This window comes from Ovis canadensis, chromosome 9, assembly GCF_042477335.2.
Source record: "Ovis canadensis isolate MfBH-ARS-UI-01 breed Bighorn chromosome 9, ARS-UI_OviCan_v2, whole genome shotgun sequence".
Classification (NCBI taxonomy): Eukaryota; Metazoa; Chordata; class Mammalia; order Artiodactyla; family Bovidae; genus Ovis; species Ovis canadensis.
Window position 1 is genome coordinate 56,498,011 of NC_091253.1, and position 21,561 is coordinate 56,519,571.

At 45.0% G+C, this 21,561-nt stretch overlaps 1 protein-coding gene across 5 annotated transcripts in view; it reads left to right on the top strand.

Annotated features, from left to right (window-relative positions):
• Nucleotides 1-21,561, top strand: part of SULF1 (sulfatase 1) — a 192,710-nt gene that overhangs the window by 164,043 nt on the left and 7,106 nt on the right. For 2 of the 5 annotated variants that reach the window (XM_069600218.1, XM_069600219.1), the window contains exons 13-21: nt 3,690-3,903; nt 7,768-8,020; nt 9,674-9,770; nt 10,190-10,284; nt 10,598-10,663; nt 11,832-12,004; nt 14,182-14,324; nt 14,418-14,541; nt 16,604-16,637. In XM_069600218.1, the coding sequence (XP_069456319.1) occupies nt 3,690-3,903; nt 7,768-8,020; nt 9,674-9,770; nt 10,190-10,284; nt 10,598-10,663; nt 11,832-12,004; nt 14,182-14,324; nt 14,418-14,541; nt 16,604-16,637 (1,199 nt within the window). Of the gene's footprint in view, nt 1-3,689; nt 3,904-7,767; nt 8,021-9,673; nt 9,771-10,189; nt 10,285-10,597; nt 10,664-11,831; nt 12,005-14,181; nt 14,325-14,417; nt 14,542-16,603; nt 19,215-21,561 lie in introns of those variants that run through there. The other 3 variants (XM_069600215.1, XM_069600216.1, XM_069600217.1) reach the window with 2 other exon arrangements.

The window sequence follows — 21,561 nt, forward strand, 5'->3', positions numbered from 1 at the left end:
TACCTTTGCCCTCCTGTGGGATCCTGCTGCAAAGAGGTCCAGTAACCAGTTGTGAATCTAAAGCAGTGGTCCTTAACCCAGCTTCACATTACAATCACCAGGGAAGCTTTGGAAAAATCCCAATGTCCAGCCAAGGTGAGAACCACTGATCAGATGTATTCATAACTCCCATGTGCCTTATCAATTTGAATTCATGTTTGCGTTTTTTTTGTTTGATTTGAGTTAAATCATCTCTAATTTGGTTAGTCCTTAGACTATTCTTGACTTCTTGCCTTTTCTTGGTTTTGTAAATAGGTAGTTACTTGTCTTGTCTCTTGAGCTCCTGCTTCTCTGGATAGAGAATTACATTCAAAGCATTCTGGCCAAACCACTAAAGAAGGTTGTTACCTGGTGTGTCTTGAAATAATTTAATTCAACAGCACAGAGTGTATAGGGGCTAAAGTGAAATTATAGAACACCATTCTAGATGGCAGAGATTTGGGAGCTCTATGATAGGGCTTCCCAGGTGGCACTAGTGATAAAGAACTCGCCTGCCAGTGCAGGAGACAAAAACTCGTTCCATCCCTGGGTTGGGAAGGTCCCCTGGAAGAGGACATGGCAACTCACTCCGCTGTGCTTGCCTGGAGAGTCCCATGAACAGAGGAGCTTGGCGGGCTACAAACAGTCAAACACGACTGAAGGATTTAGCACGCACAGGTAGAAGCGCAAAGGCTGCTGTGACCATCCAACAGCTACTGGAGGTCGCTCAGTTGTGTCCGACTCTTTGCGACCCTCTGGACTGTAGCCCGCCAGGCTCCACTGTCCATGGGATTTTACAGGTGAGAACACTGGAGTGGGTTGCCATTCCCTTCTCCAGGGGGTCTTCCTGACCGAGGGATCGAACCTGCATCTCTTCTGTCTCCTGCACTGGCTGGCTGATTCTTCATCGCTAGTGCCACCTGGGGAAGCATGTGACTCCATTAAGAGAAAACAAACTGTGGCTCAGCATGATGGTCCACTGTGAAGGGTTGCACACCATTCTGTACACTAATGTCAGGGTCAAACTTTACCTTGCATCAAAATAGTCCTCCAAGATACAGGTATAACAAGGGGATACGTGAGATCATTTCACAGAAGGCCTGAAAAAACATCTTTTATCTAGTCATTTTTTCATTTATTTTCATGTATATTTGAAAATATAAAACTGGCACAACAAACACATAATTTTACAAGAATTATGGTTTTGGCCACAGTTTAGAAATATACCCATTTTAAAAAAAGTGGGGGGCTTCCTTGGTGGCTCAGATGGTAAAGAACCTGCCTTCAGTACAGGAGTGCATGCTCAGTCACTTCAGTCATGTCTGACTCTTTAGACCCAGGTTGAATCCCTGGGCTGGGAAGATTTCCCTAGAGAAGGGAATGGCTACCCACTCCAGCATTCTTGTTTAGAGAATTCCAGGGACAGAGAAGCCTGGTGGGCTACGGTCCATAGGGTAGCAAAGAGTCAGATGTGACTGAGCAACTAACTCTTCACTTAAAAGAAAAAAAGCATCAATAAAAAATTGTACACAGGTGATACTCATATATGGATGTGGGGAAAAAAACACAGAAGTTTGATAAGTCTATATTGTACCATGTTGTAACAACCATGATCAGCTTACAATGAATGTCATTATTCTCCCCATTTGCCAGATTAATGTTTTAGGGAGAGAAAAGGGAAAATAGGAAGATTATCAGATCTTTAAGTCAGTTATAGAGGATCCCATGAAATAACCCCCAGGCAAAGAGCTATTATTTCAGCCAGGTTTGAAACCCATAAAATGGGGAGGGGGCACTGAGATGCTATGCTGTGTCATATTCATCCAGAGTTAAGCCAAAACTTCTGTAGCCATATATATATATATATTTGGCCTCTCTGTGCAGCATGCAGAATCTTAGTTCCCCCACTGGAGATCAAACCCACGTCCCCTGCATTGGAAGCATGGAGTCTTCACCCCTAGACCGCCGGGGAGGTCCCACCTCTGTAGCTATCTTAATAGAAAGCTCAAACAAGAAAACCTAGTGCCAAGGGAACCCTCTTACACTGTTGGTGGGAATACAAACTGGTACAGCCACTATGGAGAACAGTGTGGAGAGTCCTGAAGAAACTGGAAATAGAACTGCCTTATGACCCAGCAGCCCCACTGCTGGGCATACATACCTAGGAAACCAGAACTGCAAGAGACACGTGTACCCCAATGTTCATCGCAGCACTCTCTACAATAGCCAGGACATGCAGGCAGCCTAGATGTCCATCGGCAAACGAATGGATAAGGAAGTTGTGGTACATATACACAATGGAACATCACTCAGCTATAAAAAGGAATGCATTTGAGTGAGTTCTAATGAGGTGGATGAAGCTGGAGGCTATTATTCAGAGTGAAGTAAGTCAGAAAGAGATACACCAATAGAGTATATTAACACATATATATGGAATTTAGAAAGACGGTAACAATGACCCTGTATGCAAAGCAGCAAAAGAGACACAGATGTAAAGAACAGACTTTGGGGCTGTGTGGGAGAGGCAAGGGTGGGATGATTTGAGAGAATAGCGTTCAAGCGTATATTACCATATGTAAAATAGATGACCAGTGCAAGTTCGATGCATGAAGCAGGGCATTCAAAACTGGTGCCCTGAGACAACCCAGAGGACAGGGTGGGGAGGGAGGAGGGAAAGGAGTTCAGGATGGGGGACACGTGTGCACCCATGGCCGATTCATGTCAGTCTATGGCCAAAACCACCACGATATTGTAAAGTAATTAGTCTCCAATTAAAATAAATTAATTTTTAAAAAACCCAGTAGCAGCTCCCCACGCGTGTCTCTTGAGGAGGTGAACCCTGCCTCTCTAGGGAGCAGCTTGTCCAGCCGAGTGTGCACTGTTTGTAGAAGGATAAGAAAAGTCACAGAGGAAGCCCGGTTCATCTGCTCATGTGTGTGTGTGTGCGCATGTTAGTCGCTCAGTCGTGTCCCACTCTTTGCCACCTCATGGACTGTAGCCTGCCAGGCTCCTCTGTCCATGGGATTTCCCAGGCAAAAATACTGGAGTGGGTTGCATTCCCTTCTCCAGGGGATCTTCCTATGCAGGGATCGAACCCAAGTCTCCATTGCAGGCAGATTCTTGACCGCCTGAGCTACCAGAGAAGCAAATGTTCTTGTCTGGCGTGTATGAAATTTGGCTCGCCCCCACGATGGACTCAGGTTAAATTCATTTCTGTCTTCCTCATATGCCAGTCTTACTGGCCTCGAATTAGAAACTCAAGGGCAGAGAACAAAGCAGCCAAGTTTGTTTTCTCCAGAAAAAAGACGGGTCTGGTGAAAACAGCCCTAACAGCTGTGCTCTGTGGCTTGCTGAGTTAAGTAAGGGCTTTTCCATGTTTCATTCAAGACTCTGTTTAGTCTGGATGCTGAGGATTTATGTATCAATTCTTGGCTTTGGTGTCATTGAGGTAGTTCTGATTTCCTGTGATTTCGTGGTCATCTGTATTCGCCTGCAGTGAAGGAAATAACTAAGAGAACAGGAGTCAACTTATTCCAGGGTCACCTGAAAGCTGGCCTTTTTTCATGCGCTCTTTTTAACGGTGTTGCCAGGGTTCTAAAAACAAAAGCAGCAGTCCTTAATCAGAAACACCTGATGTGGTGTGTAACTGGCTCTCACGTTGGCTCTTGCAGAAGTGGCAGTGCGTCGAGGACACGTCTGGCAAGCTTCGAATTCACAAGTGCAAGGGCTCTGGTGACCTGCTCGCCGTCCGACAGAGCACGCGGCCCCTCTTTCGTGGCTTCCAGGACAAGGACAAAGAGTGCAGTTGTGGCGAGTCCGGGTATCGGGCCAGCAGGAGCCAGAGAAAGAACCAGAGGCAGTTCCTGCGGAACCAGGGGACCCCAAGTAAGCCATTGCCTGTGACCCTCTCGGTGGCAGGCTGAGGCTTTCAGGCTTGGCTGTTAGGAAGGCAAACTAGCCTTGATCCATCCACATGTTAAATATCATCAATGCAAAGGTTTGGGGCTAAAAGCAAATAATGGTTCTGTTTAAAATATGAAGGCTGAAGTCATTTGAAATTTTGCTTTGTGAATATTAAGCTTAGAATGAAAATATATTCTGTAAAAGCAGCAGACACAAAACATATGCACACTTTTTTAAAAAAGAAAATGAAAATCCAGAGTTTCAGCTAGAAGATGAGTAACAGCATGTCGCTAAAAAATAAATTATTTATGTATATGTGCACGTCCCTGATAACTCAGTTGGTAAAAATCCACCTGCAATGCAGGAGAGCCCAGTTCGATTCCTGGGTTGGGAAAATCCTCTGGAGAAGGGACAGGCCACCCACTCCAGTATTCTTGAGCTTCCCTTGTGGCTCAGCTGGTAAAGAATCTGCCTGCAGTGTGGGAGACCTGGGTTTGATCCCTAGGTTGGGAAGACCCCCTGGAGAAGGGAAGGGTTAGCTACTCCAGTATTCTGGCCTGGAGAATTCCATGGACTGTGTAGTCCATAGGGTCGCAAAGAGTCGGACATGACTGAGCAACTTTCACTATAAAACATTAAGTTTACCGTGGTACAATGGGAGGCATAGCTATTTTAATAATTCGTTTTCTTGAGTGATGAGGATCCAGATACTCATTGCATTCTTTCGTTTTACCTCTACAGCAGATCAGAACAACTGAATAGTAAGAAAGAAAACATAGATTCTATACTACTAGGAGTTTCTCAGACTTTATGCATCCTTTTCTGGGAATGATAATGTTATCTGGCTTTCTTTGTATACTGGAAGAAAAAATTCATTAGAGTCATTACTAAAAACCGTTTCAGGGCTTATGCATTTAACTAGTAAGAGAAGCATGCATGCTTTTTAAAAAAGGCTTGTCTGTTTTAGGACAATATATTTTTCTAATTCCTCTCATTGATTTGTAGGGTCTAACTAGTCGAATTCAATATGAAAAGCACTGCCTAGCATTTTTATAAAAACTCATATCAGGCAGCTATCAGATTCCTATGAAGCGGCACCTTCTATAAAAGAATGAGAGTCTAGTGCCATCTAGTGGCTACATACAAAAAGTGACATTTCTGTGATAATGCCTTTATGTACTGATTTTAAAAAGCAAAATACATTCAATTCTGAACCAAGAAATCAAATCATAGACTAGAACAACGGGAGCCCTTAGAACAGACTTCTTAAACCTGGACTCCACAGGTGAACTTTATAGGATCATCAGTTCAGTTCAGCATCTCAGTCGTGTCCGACTCTTTGCGACCCCATGAATCACAGCACGCCAGGCCTTCCTGTCCATCACCAACTTCTGGAGTTTACCGAAATTCATGTCCATTGAGTTGGTGATGCCATCCAGCCATCTCATCCTCTGTCATCCCCTTCTCCTCCTGCCCCCAATCCCTCCCAGCATCAGGGTCTTTTCCAGTGAGTCAACTCTTCACATGAGGTGGCCGAAGTATTGGAGTTTCAGCTTCAGCATCAGTCCTTCCAATGAACACCCAGGACTGATCTCCTCTCGGACGGACTGGTTGGACTTCCTTGCAGCCCAAGGGACTTCTCAAGTCTTCTCCAACACCACAATTCAAAAGCATAAATTCTTCGGCACTCAGCTTTCTTCACAGTCCAACTCTCACATCCATACATGACCACTGAGCCCTCTAAAATTTTATCCAAAATTTTAAGCATATTCTTTGTGTATATATGCATGCTTCTGGATATAAAACTTTAAAGGAATCGATAATCCAAAAGGCTGAAAATCATTGACTTGGGAGATTTTCTTTCCTCTTGAAAAAAAAATGCCAGGTTTAATAATGCACACCAAGATTTCTAATGGGCAAATGACAAAGGAGAGGACCCAGACCCTCACCCTTAACAGAAACCATCCCCAGTGTCCAGCTTGAAGGTGGAGGCAGCCTCTTCTCTCCCAAGAACTTCAGTGTTACTCCCCAGGCGCTGACCATAAAGCACACTGATTTTTCCATGTTGAGCACAAGCTGGAGAAGTCTAGGGCCATTTTTTTGAGCTGTGTGGAGAACATGGGTTGGATGCTTCTCTTTTCCATCACAGTGGAATTTGTGAGCACTCTCAGTGAGCCATCTCAGAGGCGTTTCTTCTCAAAACAGCTTCCTGCAGAGAGCAAGATGGTTCTGATTCTGCAGCCTGTGTGCACCCTTTCTTCCTACTTTAGCAGCAAGGTCGACACATCAGAGCACTGAGTGCGCCCCCACAGAGCCTGAGTGCATCTGATCAGCAGGAGCCCATGTTTGCGTGTTTGCACATTAAAGCTCTTACCTAACCCACAATGAGTTTTGACAGTGGTCTATGTTGACCAGAAAGCATACTGGCCTCCCCCCAGCATTATTCTCCATCTGCCAGGTATTTAGTCCATTGGTTGATGGGAGCATTTGCAAAATTCAGCTTTTCTTAGAGCAATCTTTTATTATTTGTGCAAATAGAAGGTGTCTGGAATATTTGAAAGTGAAACTGTTAGTCAGTCAGTCGCATCCAATTCTTTGTGACCCAATGGACTGTAGCCCACCAGGCTCCTCTGTCCATGGAATTTCTCAGGCAAGAATAATGGAATGGGTTGCCATTCCCTTCTCTAGGGGATCTTTCCAGAGCAGGGATCGAACCCAGGTCTCCCACGTTGCAGGCAGATTCTTCATTATCTGAGCCATTTACCTTTTTGAAAAGGCAGCCCAGTCAAAAAGGGGGCAAGTTTGTCATCTTTAGAGTCTGACAGTTTATAGTCCAAGCTCCCACAACTGTTGGCTGCATCATCTTGCAAAAGAGACGTAGCATTCAAACTTCAGATTTCTCATCATAATATAGAGATGACAACACCAAATTTATGAGCCTGTTTTGACAATCTGACCGTGTTTTTTTTTTAATGTGAGGATTTATTATCATAATACCTGTCTTTCATGATTGTGCATTAGAAATATGTATGTGGGGAATGATGGCACCAGTGGTAAAAACCTGCCTGCGATCGCAGGAGACATAAGAGACATGGGTTCGGTCCCTGGGTCAGGAAGATCCCCTGGAGAAGGAAATGGCAACCTACTCCAGTATTCTTGCCTGGAAAATCCCATGGACAGAGGAACCTGGTGGCTGTAGTCCACGGGGTCACACATAGTTGAACACGACTAAATTGACTTAGCACGCATGCATGAAGGAAATAATACATAGCAAAAGCTTGTTAAATTATAGTCATTACTATTATTTATAGTTTTATCCAAACTGCCTTGTAGTTCACATTGAAAACAATGTGTTGGGTTGACCAAAAGTTTGTTTTCCATACCATCTTACAGAAAAATCGGAACAAATTTTTAGCCAACTCAACAGAAGTTCCCCTGGAGAAGGAAATGGCAACCCACTCCAATATTCTTGCCTGGAGAATTCCATGGACAGAGGAGCCTGGTGAGCTATATAGTCCATGGGGTTGTAAAGAATCAGACACAACTGAGTGACTAACGCAGTAGAAGTTCACAGCCTACCATAAGCAGAAAGAGTCTTAGAGGTCACCTTGACCTGCTGCCTCCCTTGAGGTGTGAAGGGCCTATGGTCCAGAAAAGCACACCATTCTGCGCTGTTCGAGCCTGGACCAGAGCCTGCCTCTTCCCACGTGAACTCCCTCGGGCCAGGTAGCAAGGCCATGTGTGCTGCTCATCCCCCTCAAAATGCTCCCCAAGGCTGGCGATCATTTTCATCCCTCCTAAACTATACCCGGATGTCCCTGTTAACTTGTCTTCCCTTATTTCCAGAGTACAAGCCCAGATTTGTGCATACCCGGCAGACACGTTCCTTGTCAGTCGAATTTGAAGGCGAAATATATGACATCAATCTGGAAGAAGAAGAATTGCAGGTCTTGCGGCCAAGAAACATTGCCAAGCGTCATGATGAAGGCCGCCAGGGGCCCGGAGGCCTCCAGGCAACTGGCGGTGGTGATGGGGACACAGTGCTGGCAGACAGTGGCAATGTCGTGGGCCTGCCCACCACCGTCCGCGTGACGCACAAGTAAGAAGGCTCTGTGGCTCGGGGGTTGAGTTCAAAGCCATCCCTCCATATCATCACGATTTTTCCCCATTGCAAAAAGTAATATTGCTTAGCAGGGCAGTGTCCAAGTGCTGGCCCATGTGATAACTGAGGGTTAAGAATCAAGAGGGGGGCTTCCCAGAAGACTCAGTGGTAAAGAATTCACCTACAATGCAGAAGATGAAGGAGACGTGAGTTCGATCCTTGGGTTGGGAAGATCCCCTGGGAGAGGAAATGGCAACCCACTCCAGTATTCTTGCCTGGAGAATCCCATGGACAGAGGAGCCTAGTGGGCTATAGTCCCTAGGGTCACAAAGAGTCAGACACGACTGAGTGAGAAGCAACAGGAGTCCAGACTGTCATAGATTTGGACACTTTTTGTTTTGGGTCAGTATCACATGAAGGCTGATCAGCTGGGCCCTGAGGCAGAGTGATGCTGTCGCGTCTTGACTTAGCAGGCATGGATTTCTCCTCTGAAGCAGTTACCTTTGTGGAGTCTAGAAAACACGTATGAATCATTACCAGGACTGCAGAGGTGCCCCATGCTGCCTGGTCACTGTGGCTCAGAGCGGTTTACCCTCAGGACTTCAGAGATGACATACAGCCCAAGGGAGGGCTCTGGGTCCTAGAGAAGCTTCCAGAAAGGTGGTGTAGATTGGGGATGGATGTGAGATCAGAAACACCTGACCTGTCCAGATCCCAGAGAATCACAGAGATGGGGTGGGTTGGGGGAGATGACTCCTCCTTGGCTTTGACCAACTGCCCTGTTCTTCAGGTCTTTCCAAAATCTGTGTGCTCTCTTGATAGAGAAGTCTTTTCTTTGCAAATGCATTAGCAATATCTTTGTTTTCTTTTCATTTCATCTTTATGGAGGCAGGGTGCCATGAGGCCTGCCAGTACTTTTATCTTTGGGACAAGGGTCTCTAGGCGCCTGTGATGGTTATGGTTGGATACTGAAAGATTTAGACCCAGCTTGGTTTCTCTTTCAGTGTTGATAGATCCCGATCCCATCTCACCTGCTCTCCATCCCTGGGGCTGCTTCTTACTTCACATTGAAAGAGGCACCTCAGTCAGGCTCTTTATAACAAAATGAGCTGGATGAATAAACCCCTTCTAACTCTGTATTTCTTCAAGTCAGTCACTTCCATTACAGCTGTGAGAACCTCATTCTTTTCATACAGTATTTGGTGGGGCTTTCAGAAATGGAGTTTGGGGTGATGGCTGAATATTGCCTCTGACTTTGTGGTGATGTCTCTCTGTCCTTGCCAGTTGCCAGGAAATATTCCCACTTATCCTTGTTTATGGCTCAGCTCCAAATTAATGCTAGCATCCAAGTTAAGCATTTAGATAATGAAGTTCCCTCTGCTATTCCTAATGTTTTTTTTTAACTACTTGCCTTTTTTTAACTGTTTTCCAAAGAGCCTCGGAACCAGAATTAGGTACATTTTTAAAATTTATTTGTGTTTTACTTTTTGGCCACGTGGCATATGGGATCTTAGTTCCCCGACCAGGATCAGACCTCTGCCCCCTGCATTGGGAGTGCAGAGTCTTAACCACTGGACCACCAGGGAAGTCCCTCTAATATTTTCTGATACTAGACTAGAAACCTATTTCTAATGTAGCTTGTTTTTGCAGGTGCTTTATTCTTCCAAATGATACAATCCATTGTGAGAGAGAACTTTATCAATCAGCCAGAGCCTGGAAGGACCACAAGGCCTTCATTGATAAAGAGGTGAGCTGTAGCCATGTGATTGACAAGTATATTCCAGTTGCAAACCCTGCTCGCCAGCCCTGCTGTGTACGCTCATCCTTTTTTATAATTAAGTGAAAAATAGAAGAACAAGGTGCTTCTCCTTCTCCAATGATATAGTGATAGTCCTGACGGAAAGCAAAATAGACAGTAAGAAAAGCCTGACTTGAAATCTCTGTGAGCAAAATGATTTGATCACAAAAGAGCCAGCTGTTAATACTTATTATAACACAGTGGACGGTATATAGAGGTAGACCTAGTCTATGCTCAGCTTGTTTCCAAACTATTATCTCAGATGAATAGCTATAATTATGGAACACGGAAAACAGGGTGGAAAGAAAGTTACCTCATATAGAAAATCTTGACCTTACGATGTCATTGTTGGTGTGTGTGTTTTCCAGATTGAAGCTTTGCAAGATAAAATTAAGAATTTGAGAGAAGTGAGAGGGCATCTGAAGAGAAGGAAGCCTGAGGAGTGTGGCTGCAGTAAACAGAGGTGTGTGTGCGTGTCCCATGACAGAATCATCTGCAAAACACAGGCTGCAGTGACGCACACGAGGCTCGCCTCTGTTTCACCAATAGAAAGTTTAATACATTGAATTCCCTAGTGTATATTATAACGATCTAAACCATTTCAGTCAAATTAAATATGTTATAAACCCAAGCAGAAGGTTAAAAAAAAAAGTCCCTTTAAGACTGTTACATATAACAAAGTGACTGCCTACCTTCCATTTTGCTTCCATTTTATAAATGAACTATTTGATGAAATGCATGATTATCAAACTCACTTTTTAACCTTCTTGCTGCAGCTATTACAACAAAGAGAAAGGGGTGAAAAAGCAAGAGAAATTAAAGAGCCACCTTCACCCGTTCAAGTAAGTAACCATTTGCTACATTTGCTGGGAGTGAAGGACTGTTTGCTGGGCATTTCTGAAAGGGGACTGGAACTCTGTTCCAAGTGATGCGGCTGGAGAAAAGTAGATGCAGCTGGGAAGCACACGAAGTTGGAAACAAGCCCACATCTTGCCAAGGGACCAAGGCAATCCTTGCTTTTGGAATCCCATGAGGGGGCATTACGTGGGGCTCTAATCTAATTCCGCGTGTTCCCCCTGACAATACACTGTGTTCCCCCTGACGATACACTGTGCTCCCCCTGACGATACACTGCTGGTAACTGGCTTGTCCTCCATGCACTGCTTTCTGTGGGCAGTGATCAGGACACGTGGGCTCACCGAATTAGGTCCCTGTGGTCTGTAGAGCAGCCTGCAATCATGTTGAATTCTGAAAGCTGGAAGAAATCGACATCTTTTTAAAATAATAGTAAAATTAGCATATAAGAGGAATTTAATATTTGAGCCTCAACAAAATTGGAGCCCTTCAAATCAAAAAAGAAAAAACCCTTCTTTTTTTATTCTTTCCAAGCCTGTTTTCTAGGATTTCTCGATAGAATTCTAGAAACCTAATTCAAGTGGCTGATAGATACTGAGCTGCCAGGAGGCTGAGCCACTTGTCCAAAGGGTGTGGCTAGTGGAATCTTCTGAGTCACATTGATATTTATTTCTATCAACATTTGCATTCAATAAGGAAGAGAATATTGATCCTATTGAGATAGTAAAATTCTAAGGGTGTTGTCACTTAATGAGTTTGTCTTCAGTATCACTGATTATATTCCATGCTTTGAGGCCCTCTGAAAACTTAAAATGAAAGTTGCTCAGTTGTGTCTGACTCTTTGCGACCTCATGGACTATAATCCCCTAGGCTCCTCTATCCATGGAATTCTCCAGGCAAGAATACTTTAGTGGGTTGCCATTCCCTTCTCCAGGGGATCTTCCTGACCCAGGGATCAAAGCCAGGTCTGCCACATCGCAAGAGGATTCTTTACTATCTGAGCCACCAGCGAAGCCCTGAAAACTTAAGGCCATCTATTATTGTGTGTCTGTTATCTTGTGCCTGAATATGTGTGTGAGAGACTCAGAGCAACAATCCTGTTTTCACTTGAGAAAGTGCTTTCTGATCATTTAAACGTCCCTTCTGTTGAAATAGAGAAGCCGCTCAAGAAGTAGACAGCAAACTGCAGCTTTACAAGGAGAACCGCAGGAGGAAGAAAGAGAGGAAGGAGAAGAAGAGGCAGCGCAAGGGCGAGGAGTGCAGCCTCCCCGGCCTCACCTGCTTCACACACGACAACAGCCACTGGCAGACGGCCCCGTTCTGGAACCGTGAGTCGCTCCACCTGAGTGCTACTTCCTGGGCTTCCCTGGTGGCCCAGTGGTTAAGACTCTGCCCTTCCAATGCGGGACATCAGGGTTCGATCCCTAGTCAGGAAACTAAGATCCCACATGCTGAGCATGCACACATGCATGCTAAGTCCTTTCAGTCTTGTCTGACTCCTTGTGACCCCATGGACTGTGGCCCTCCAGGCTCCTCTGTCCATGGGATTCTCCAGGCAAGAATACTGGAGTGGGTGGCCATCCCCTCTTCCAGGGGATCTTCCCAACCCAGGGATTGAACCTACGTCTCTTACATCTCCTGCATTGGCAGCTGGGTTCTTTACGACTAGCGCCACCTGGGAAGCCCGCAGGCTGCACAGTGCTGACAAAAAAAAAAAAGAAAAATGCTACTTCCTGCCACCATGTGGACAGCCAGCATCTCACCCAGTTACTTAGACTAAGGAATTCAGCAGCTTGAATCCAGGAATCTAGAAAGATTCTAGATTAAAGTATCGTATCATTTTTCTATACCGACAACTAGGATCATTTTTGCTTCTAAATTACATTTTTTCTTTAGAAATTTTTATTTTGGTCTTTTGTTTGAAAATGCCAAGCTCTCCATGGGTTTTTCTCCCCAATGATGTTTCACAAGGTCCCCAGCCCTTGACGGACTTCTGGCCCAGCAAGACTGCTCCGTCACTAAGTAACGGAATAAATGGGTGAACACTTTTACCCCGAATATACTTCGTTTCTGCTTTCTTCAAGAACGCATTCTGCATATCACAAAAGGAAGTAAAACCCCTTGAACGCAGGGACTCTGTCAGATTTATCCTCAGTCCCCTTCAATACCAGCTTTTCGCATGAAGGCCAGCCAGCCCACAGAGTAGCTAAAACACCAGATCTTCTAGTTGAAAGGATTGCAGTAGGCCTCCCAGGTCAGTGCTTCTCTAACTGAATTTGGAGACTTCAAGGAAGCCACAGACCGTTCTTAGGGAGACCTACGGCCTGTCTTACGACCATTTCTGTTTTATCTTTCTGTTTTCACGCATCCTGACTTCAGTGTCTGTTTGCACTGTGTTTACATGGGCTTACCAGGTGGCTCAGTGGTAAAGAATGCTCCTGCAGTGCAGGAGATGCAGTAGACGTGGGTTCGATCCCCGGGTCAGGAAGATCCGCGGGGGTAGGATATGGCAACCCACTCCAGTATTCTTTCCCAGGAAATCCACGGACATAGGAGTTTGCTGGGCTCCGGTCCAGGGTCATGAAGAGTCAGACATGACTGAGCACGCATGCACAGCGACTTAAAAAGCAGAAGCAGACTCACAGAACTTAAAGAAGGAACTCACAGTTGCTGGGAAGGAAGGATGGGGGAGTTAGGGAGTTTGGGATGGACATGAACACACAGTAGCAGCTTTAATTTGACAGCTCTTTCACATACGTTCTACAAATTAACCAGTGAACCTCTGCGTGGTACAAGACATCTTCATGGTAACTGTCCATCTCTCATGTTCAGGTGTTGTGGACAGTCTGTGACATCACAAATTTCGACATCCCTAAATCCTCTGAGCTGGATTCAAGCCTTCTCCAAGCCCATGTACACTGCAGAATCCCCTCTGTTTCCAGGGCCCATTTGTAACACTTGACCATCTGACATTCAAAACAAACTAAGGCCCTGGGTCCATCTTTTTATTAAGTAACCTTTTTTTAATTTTTATAAAAAATGACAACAACCATAAATAGGAGTTCTGATACTTTCCTTCCTTCTTTCCGCTCATCACTCGGTTTTAGGGATCAATACCCAGCAGAACTTAGGGGACAGCAGACGAACAGGCCTGAAACTTCACCTTCATGAGTCGCCACTGTTTTTTTCCATCTTCACCTAATCTCACAGCAAATTTGTATAGAGAAGGGGGGGAAATAGAGTACTTTTAATGTCCACCATGGCACCCCACTCCAGTACTCTTGCCTGGAAAATCCCATGGACGGAGGAGCCTGGTAGGCTGCAGTCCATGAGGTCGCTAAGAGTCAGAGACGACTGAGCGACTTCACTTCACTTAATGTCCACCCACACAGTATTTGCAAGAGAGAAAATATGATCTTTAAAATGTGAAGACAAGAAAAGGTTGAAATAGCTAGGCTGCCACCTTGTCTCACTCTCTTTCCTTTGTTTTCTTTCTTACCAACAGTGGGATCTTTCTGTGCTTGCACGAGTTCTAACAATAACACCTACTGGTGTTTGCGGACAGTTAATGAGACACATAACTTTCTATTCTGCGAGTTTGCCACTGGCTTTTTGGAGTATTTTGATATGAATACAGATCCTTATCAGGTAAGTCAATATGTTCTCATTTTGTGAAGCTATTGAATATGAAATAAGGAGAACATGAGCTTAAAGCTGTTGTTCTGGGCTCTTCATCCACAGCTCACAAACACTGTGCACACGGTCGAACGGGGCGTTTTGAATCAGCTACACCTGCAGCTGATGGAACTCAGGAGCTGTCAAGGGTATAAGCAGTGCAACCCAAGACCCAAGGGCCTTGAAGTTGGTAAGGAAAAAAAAGAATTTTTTTCTTCCTATAGTACCTGGAAAATTCTTTTTGTGGTCAAGTTTTCTGCCTTTGAAACATATAGCTGGGGAGAGAAGATATGAAAGCCTATCATTTGGGACTCTTACAGGGGAAACTTTCCAGGCAATTCCAAACATACTTTGCTCAATAAATTTAGCTCTGGGTGCACTAATGAAAAATTTAATACCCCCGAAGATTTCGTGGGCATTTCATTCCATCTCTCCCAAAGATGCATTCTCTTAGTAAACCTCAATATCTGATGAAAGCATCCATTGGAAGATGGGATGAAAGCGGCGGGGGGTTATTTGTTATTGCTGTCAACAGTCATAAGAGATACTCTAGGTCAACTGGGAAATTCTTTTTTTTTTTAAGAGAATTAGAATGGAAACACACAATGCCCTATTTCTGCTTTTCACAGTTTGAAACTTACCTAATTGGATACCTGCCCACGACACACTAAATTAGATTTCTTTTGCCAGTATTTCCTGTCTGAAACCAGAGATGTTTGAGCAGGATGTTGTTTGAGATCTGAAAGTTTAAGAGGGCTGACATGGAATCAGCCTGAAGTTCCCTCCCTGGTCTGCAGAGCTAGACTCACTCATTTCTCCTTTGGCTCCTGGAGAGTAGTTCTTTTCAGTGTCTGCCCCAGCTCTTTCCTGGTTAATGAGAATACTGATTTTCTCATAGTTCCTATAGAAATGTAAATATCAGCTGTTCATAGAAGGAAGGAGAAAGTGCTGGAGCTGGCCAAGGGCATAATATGTCAACCCCAAAAGGGCCAAGAGTTCGACCCATAGGCGTGTGCTATGTGCTAAGTCACCTCAGTCATGTCCAACTCTTTGAGAGCCCAGGGACTGTAGCCCGCCAGGCTTCTCTGTCCATGGGATTCTCCAGGCAAGAATACTGAAGTGGGTTACTGTGCCCTTCTCCAGGGGATCTTCCTGACCCAGGGATTGAACCTGTGTCTCTTAACATCTCCTGCACTGGCAGGCAAGTTCTTTACCACTAGTGTCACCTTGGAAGCCTGGACCCATAGGCAGTGGGGAGCAATTTGTAAGAATCGTCTGTTGGCAGCTGGGTTTTCTCAGTGCCCTTAAGGGCCTGTGTCTCTGTGGGTCCCCTGGAAGCCAGCATCAACAGAATCACCAGTAATAAAAGCAGGCAGCTCCCTGGGCCATGTGAGTGATGGGGAGAGAAGCCAGGATGCATCCTGAAATGGCAGCATCATCACCAGTATTGGGTCCCGGAGGCTTTCAAGCTGCAGGTTGCAGCTTGAAAATTCTAAATCCTGTGGGCGGTCCCATCACTGCTGTCAGTCCCCACCCCTCCATTCACGCCTTGGTGGAATTCATCACCAGCCAGGAGAGCCCAGATCTCTTGGTCAGTAGCTCCACTCAGCTTAAATCTTTTCAGATATCTGGTGTCTCTGACCTTTTCCTCAAATCCTGAAGGAAAAAAAAAAAAAACCTACAGCCTGAAAACTGGAACAACCATTAGAGGCACTAGAAATATGATATCTCTTCCCCAAAGCACATAGCCCTCTTATTGGTGATGACATGGCAGCTCTACTTAGTGAAACCTGATCAAGCCTCTGAATGGTGAGTGACGTGCCAGGTGGAGCCTGTTTTTGCTGTTACACTTCAAGCAATCCTGTCCACTTCTAGACGATTCCTAAGAGAGATGATTGTTGGCCCTCTTTTCCAAGGGTTTAGTCTAAACTCACCAAAAGTTAACTATTCCTGAGACTTACTTGGACTTTGGGAAGTACTCGTCTTATTACTTTGAAATGGACTCTCCTATCTCACCCCCACCTATTTTTCATGTAAACTCCAATATGTTTTATCTTAAACCCTTTTTTTATTTATAGCTTTCCATCCTCACTTTGAACCTAACAGAAAAGCTCTGTTGGACTCCGGCGCTGTCTGTATTTCACACGATGTTTCTTTCTAGGATTTAGAGGTTGTGCATGAAGCAGGACAGAGGGGGTGGTTTTATGAGTTCTAAAGCTAACATAAATTACTCTTATATTTTCCTATATCAGGAAATAAAGATGGAGGAAGCTATGACCTGCACAGGTATTCAGACTTTTTTATTCTCCCTGGCAGCTTCTTTCCCAATAATTGCATGATCGAGCCATTTTAACTCATTTCCGTCCCTCACCGTGTCACTCAGAGCATAGCTTGGGGTGCATGCATGTTCTAACAGCTCTCTCCACCGTCTTGTGTCATTGGGAACAGATCTATCATTTTTGCTTTGAAATCAACTCACTGTCACAACCAGATGTGTCTCAGAGCCTTTACTCACTCATGCCTGTGTGCTTGCTGGATGGTGCTTGGTAGCATGGAATGACGGGAAGCGGGGGGAAACAGAATGACCTCCGGGAGCCCTGGGAAAAAGCAGGGAGAATTATTTTCCTGGTGGCTCTTACACGTCGATTTGCTGGAGAGGCATCATGGCAACGAGTTGGAGATTTCATGAAATGTGACGTCAGGATCACAAAAGGGATCGTGGGAATGTAGAGAGCATGGTAGAGCTGACGTTGGAGGAAAGACAAGGCGCTTCCTTGCTCACGGTCCTTAATTAGCTGTGATGATAAAAGCAGGCATGCTGGGGCTCAGAAGCTCTGTAGGGTGGTGGTGAGTGAAGGGGGAGAGTGGGGTCGGTGTACCCAGAGTCGAGACTCACAGGGAGGTCTCAGCACATCATGGACACAGTGCCTGACACACGAAAGCTTGAAGACCAGCCCTGGGCCCAGTCTTCTTATTTCCCTCTAGCCTCGCCACCCCCCAACTAGCCCCCCTGCATCCCTGTGCTCTGGGGTCAGGGAGCAGGACCCCAAACACCTAGTGACGGGGTCAGCCCTTGCTCATAACCTTCTACTTCCTGCTGAGACCTCAGGCAGGTCTGTCAGAAGCATGCTGAGTGGGGCAGCAGGGACCTGTCCTTACTACCTTACTGAGGGGAAACTGAGGCACAGCCTTAGTTCATGAATCCTCTTGGGAGAAATGATTCCATCAAAGGAACATGGACTTCGTTGGTGTCACCCGTTTTGATATTGTCTTGGAGAAACCGAAGAATATTGCCCTTCCAGGGTGTGCTGGTGGCCCCCGCCCTCCCTCAAGCCTTCTGAGCTCTGGTCTCAGATTCCTTTTTTTTTTTTTTTTTTTTAGCACAGGCAAGCCGCATATATATTATGCCTGCTTGTGCTTATACTCAGTCGTGTCCGACTCTTTGCAACCTTGTGGACTGTAGCCCGCCAGGCTCCTCTTTCCATGGGATTCTCCAGGCAAGAATCCTGGGGTGGGTTGCCATCCCCTTCTCCGGGGATCTTCCTGACCCAGGGATCGAACCCAGGTCTCCCACATTGCAGGCGGATTCTTTACCACCTGAGCCACCAGGGAAGCTGTCAGATCCCTTCTTCATGCATAAGACAGAACAGAAAAACCCCTCCTAAGCTGGTCTCCCCCGGGCCATGTGAGGTAATACTATCTCACACGCTGGGACTCATCTGCCTGCCTCCCGGGGGTCCCTTTAAGACATTTCTCAAACAGGGCATTTTAAGCGGACCTCACACTAGACATTGACTTTACAGTTATTTTATGAGGCACTCGATTCTACAGCCAAGTGATGTTCCGTCTGGCCCTCTTTTATTTCTCTCATGACAGAGATAAAAGATACAGACACAAGTCTGGTTGGAGCTAAGGAAGAGTTCTTCACAAGCCATCCCCTGATAGCTCTGAGATAAAGAATGTCATCTCCATTCCAGTCATGATTAAAGGGATTTGGGCTTTCCAGCCCTGCAGTGCAGGAGACTCAGGATTCGATTCCTGAGTCAGGAAGATCCCCTAGAGGAGGGCACGACAATCCACTCCAGTATTCTTACCTGGAGAATCCCATGGACAGAGGAGCCTGGCAGGCTGCAGCCATAGGGTCACGAAGAGTCAGATGCAACTGAAGCAACTTAGCGCGCACATCTGGGACTCCCCCTGCCCTGATCACCGTCACCACCACCACTAAATGGGGCCACATCCGTCGTTTCTGGGGTCATTTTGGCACGCCCTTGGTGACTTTGGCTGTTGATTTCATCCCTTCCCTGGTAACATGGCACGAAACTGTGTGCGCGGTGACCTCGCGTTACCTGTTGCTTTTTCTTTTCTAGAATTCCTTACAAATGGACAAATTTAAGGATCCTCTTTAACTCAAAATGACTGGTTTTTCAGACTCTACCACTTCATAATCCATGATGCAAACTACCTTTCAGCTGCTATCCTCACAGTAGGCAGGAGATGATGAAACAGGAAAGCATCAACCTGTCACACCTGTGTTCTCACCGGACACTTAAAGGCAGTGTTTGATGTAACCTTCCCTGTTCATTGCACTCTGTTGGATGGACAGGCAGCAGATGTGGGAAAGTCAGAAAAACTACTGTCCCAGTTTACCCATGCTTAGTCCTCCCAGGATTTTGGAAGCTTCGATCCTTTAAGATTTTTTTTTTTTAAGAAAATTAATTAGGTGACTTCCCTGGCAGTCCAGTGGTTAAGACATTGAACTTCCAGTGCAGCGGGCATGGGTTCCATCCCTCGTCAGGAAACTAAGATCCCACATTCCAAGCAGTGCCACCAAAAACTAGAAAGAAAGAAAAAAGAAGAAAACTAATTAAAGTGGGTTTTCAGTCATGAAATGTGATTACAAAAGCCTTTGATAAACATGATAGCAAACACACCTGAAGAATTTGGAACTTGAAAATTCAGCAGAGTATTTTAGAAGATGTATCTTTGACAAGACTGACTACAGAAGAGTCTTTAAACTGCCTTCAATTTTGTGGGTTAATCCTTAGACATATTTAGAAGGTCTTTAAAAAGTCTGCTCCCTAGTTCAGTTTCTTTTTTATTGTTGTTCTTTTTGGCATGGTAGTTGCATAAGGCAGGGGCAGCTGAAATGCTTTGCTTATTCATTTTCCGGTTAGGACAAGCTCACGGTAAGGATACAGTTCAGTAAAGTGGCCGCTATGACTCAGGAAATAATTGTTGGCTTGAGTTGAAAGTAATAATTTCTGTGTTGCAAAATAGAATAGGATCCACAGGTTAATGGGGTGTTTATTTTTCTCGTGGTCTGTGAAAACTGGCGCTGCTGACCTTTGACAAGCTTCTCCGGCAGGCATGGTGTATGTCCACGGCTGCATGGGCCAGACGGTCAGTTCTTGGCAGCCTGACGCTGGCACGGCTGCTTCCTGACCCTTCTGTCCGCGCCCTGCAGGCCAGCAGGCCACATGGTGCCCACCCTCAGCAACCATCCCTCCTGTTCACATTGCTTTTGCTTTTCTTTTTTTACAAGTTGACTTTTTCATTTTCTTGAAGTATAGTTGGTTTACAATGTTGTATTAGTTTCTGGTGTACAGCAAAGCAATTCAGTTTTATACATATATCTTGGAGAAGGAAATGGTACCCACTCCGGGAAGATCCCATGGACAGAGGAGCCTGACAGGCTGCAGTCCACGGGGTCACAAAGAGTTAGGCGCAGCTGAGCACACACACTATGCTATATGCTATGCTTCATGTCACATCAGTTCTTTTTCAGATTATTTCCTATTATAGGTTATTATAAGATATTGAATATAGTTCCCTGTGCTATACAGTAGGACTTTGTTGTATCTGTATTATATTATATTATATTATATTATATTATATTATATTATATTATATGCTGCTGCTGCTGCTAAGTCGCTTCAGTCGTGTCCGACTCTGTGCGACTCCATAGACGGCAGCCCACCAGGCTCTCCCGTCCCTGGGATTCTCCAGGCAAGAACACTGGAGTGGGTTGCCATTATATTATTTAGATATCTGTTAATCCCATACTCCTAATTTATCCTCCCCTTTCTCTTTCCTCTTTGGTAACCATAACTTTGTTTTCTATATCTGTGAGTCTGTTTCTGCTTTGTAAATAAGTTTATTGTTATTAGATTCCACATGTAAGTGATATCCCTAACCCTAACCCTTTTTTAGATTCCACATATAAGTGATGTCATATGATATTTGACTTTCTCTGATTTATTTCACTTGGTATGATAATCTCTAGGTCCATCCATGTTGCTGCAAGTGACGTCATTTCATTCTTTTTTACGACTAATATTCTATTCTATATATGTACATCTTCTTTATCCATTCCTCTGTATACACTTCCATCACTTCCATGTCGTGGTTATTGTGAATAGTGTTGCTGTGAACATTGGGGTGCGTTTCTTTTTTCAAATTAAACTTTTCTCTGGATATATGCCCAAAAGTGGGATTGCTAGATTATATGGTAGCTCTACTTTCAGTCTTTTAAGGAACGCCTTTTGCTCATTTTGATTCACTTGTCCCTGTGGCAACAGTGCATGCCTTGCAGACAGTTACGGGTGACATAGCCATGTGTTACAGGCTGTGCAGTATTGTGGTTAGAGCACGGATGCTGAAGCCAGCCTGCCTTGGGTTCAAATCCCAGTCTTGCTAGTCAGAAACTGAGAACAAGGCCTGACATATAGCAAGCCCTGGGAATGATGGGTATTACTAGTCAGGTATAATAATATGGGGGTGCAAAAAATTCACATGAAGAAAGTGGTATGTGAAAGGGGATAGTAAATGGTAAAAGAATGCTACTGTATTTTATAAGAAACCCCAAAAGAGATCTTGTCAGAGCCAGCACCATCTCCATCATCACTCACTGACAACCCAGAGTTTAGCACACAAATGTGTTCTCTGAACCACCGGAATCTCTTGAGAGCAAAAGGAAAAAATGTAGCCTTTACTGCCGTGCTCCATGTTGTCCTGAGCTTCCCTGGTGGCTCAGACAGTAAAGAATCTGCCTGTCAATGCAGGAGACCTGGGTTCAATCCGTAAGTCGGGAAGATCCCCTGGAGAAGGAAATGGCAACCCACTCCAGTATTCTTGCCTGGAGAATCCCATGGAAAGAGGGGCTGGCGGGCTACAGTCCATGGGTTCTCAAGGAGACACGACTGAGCGA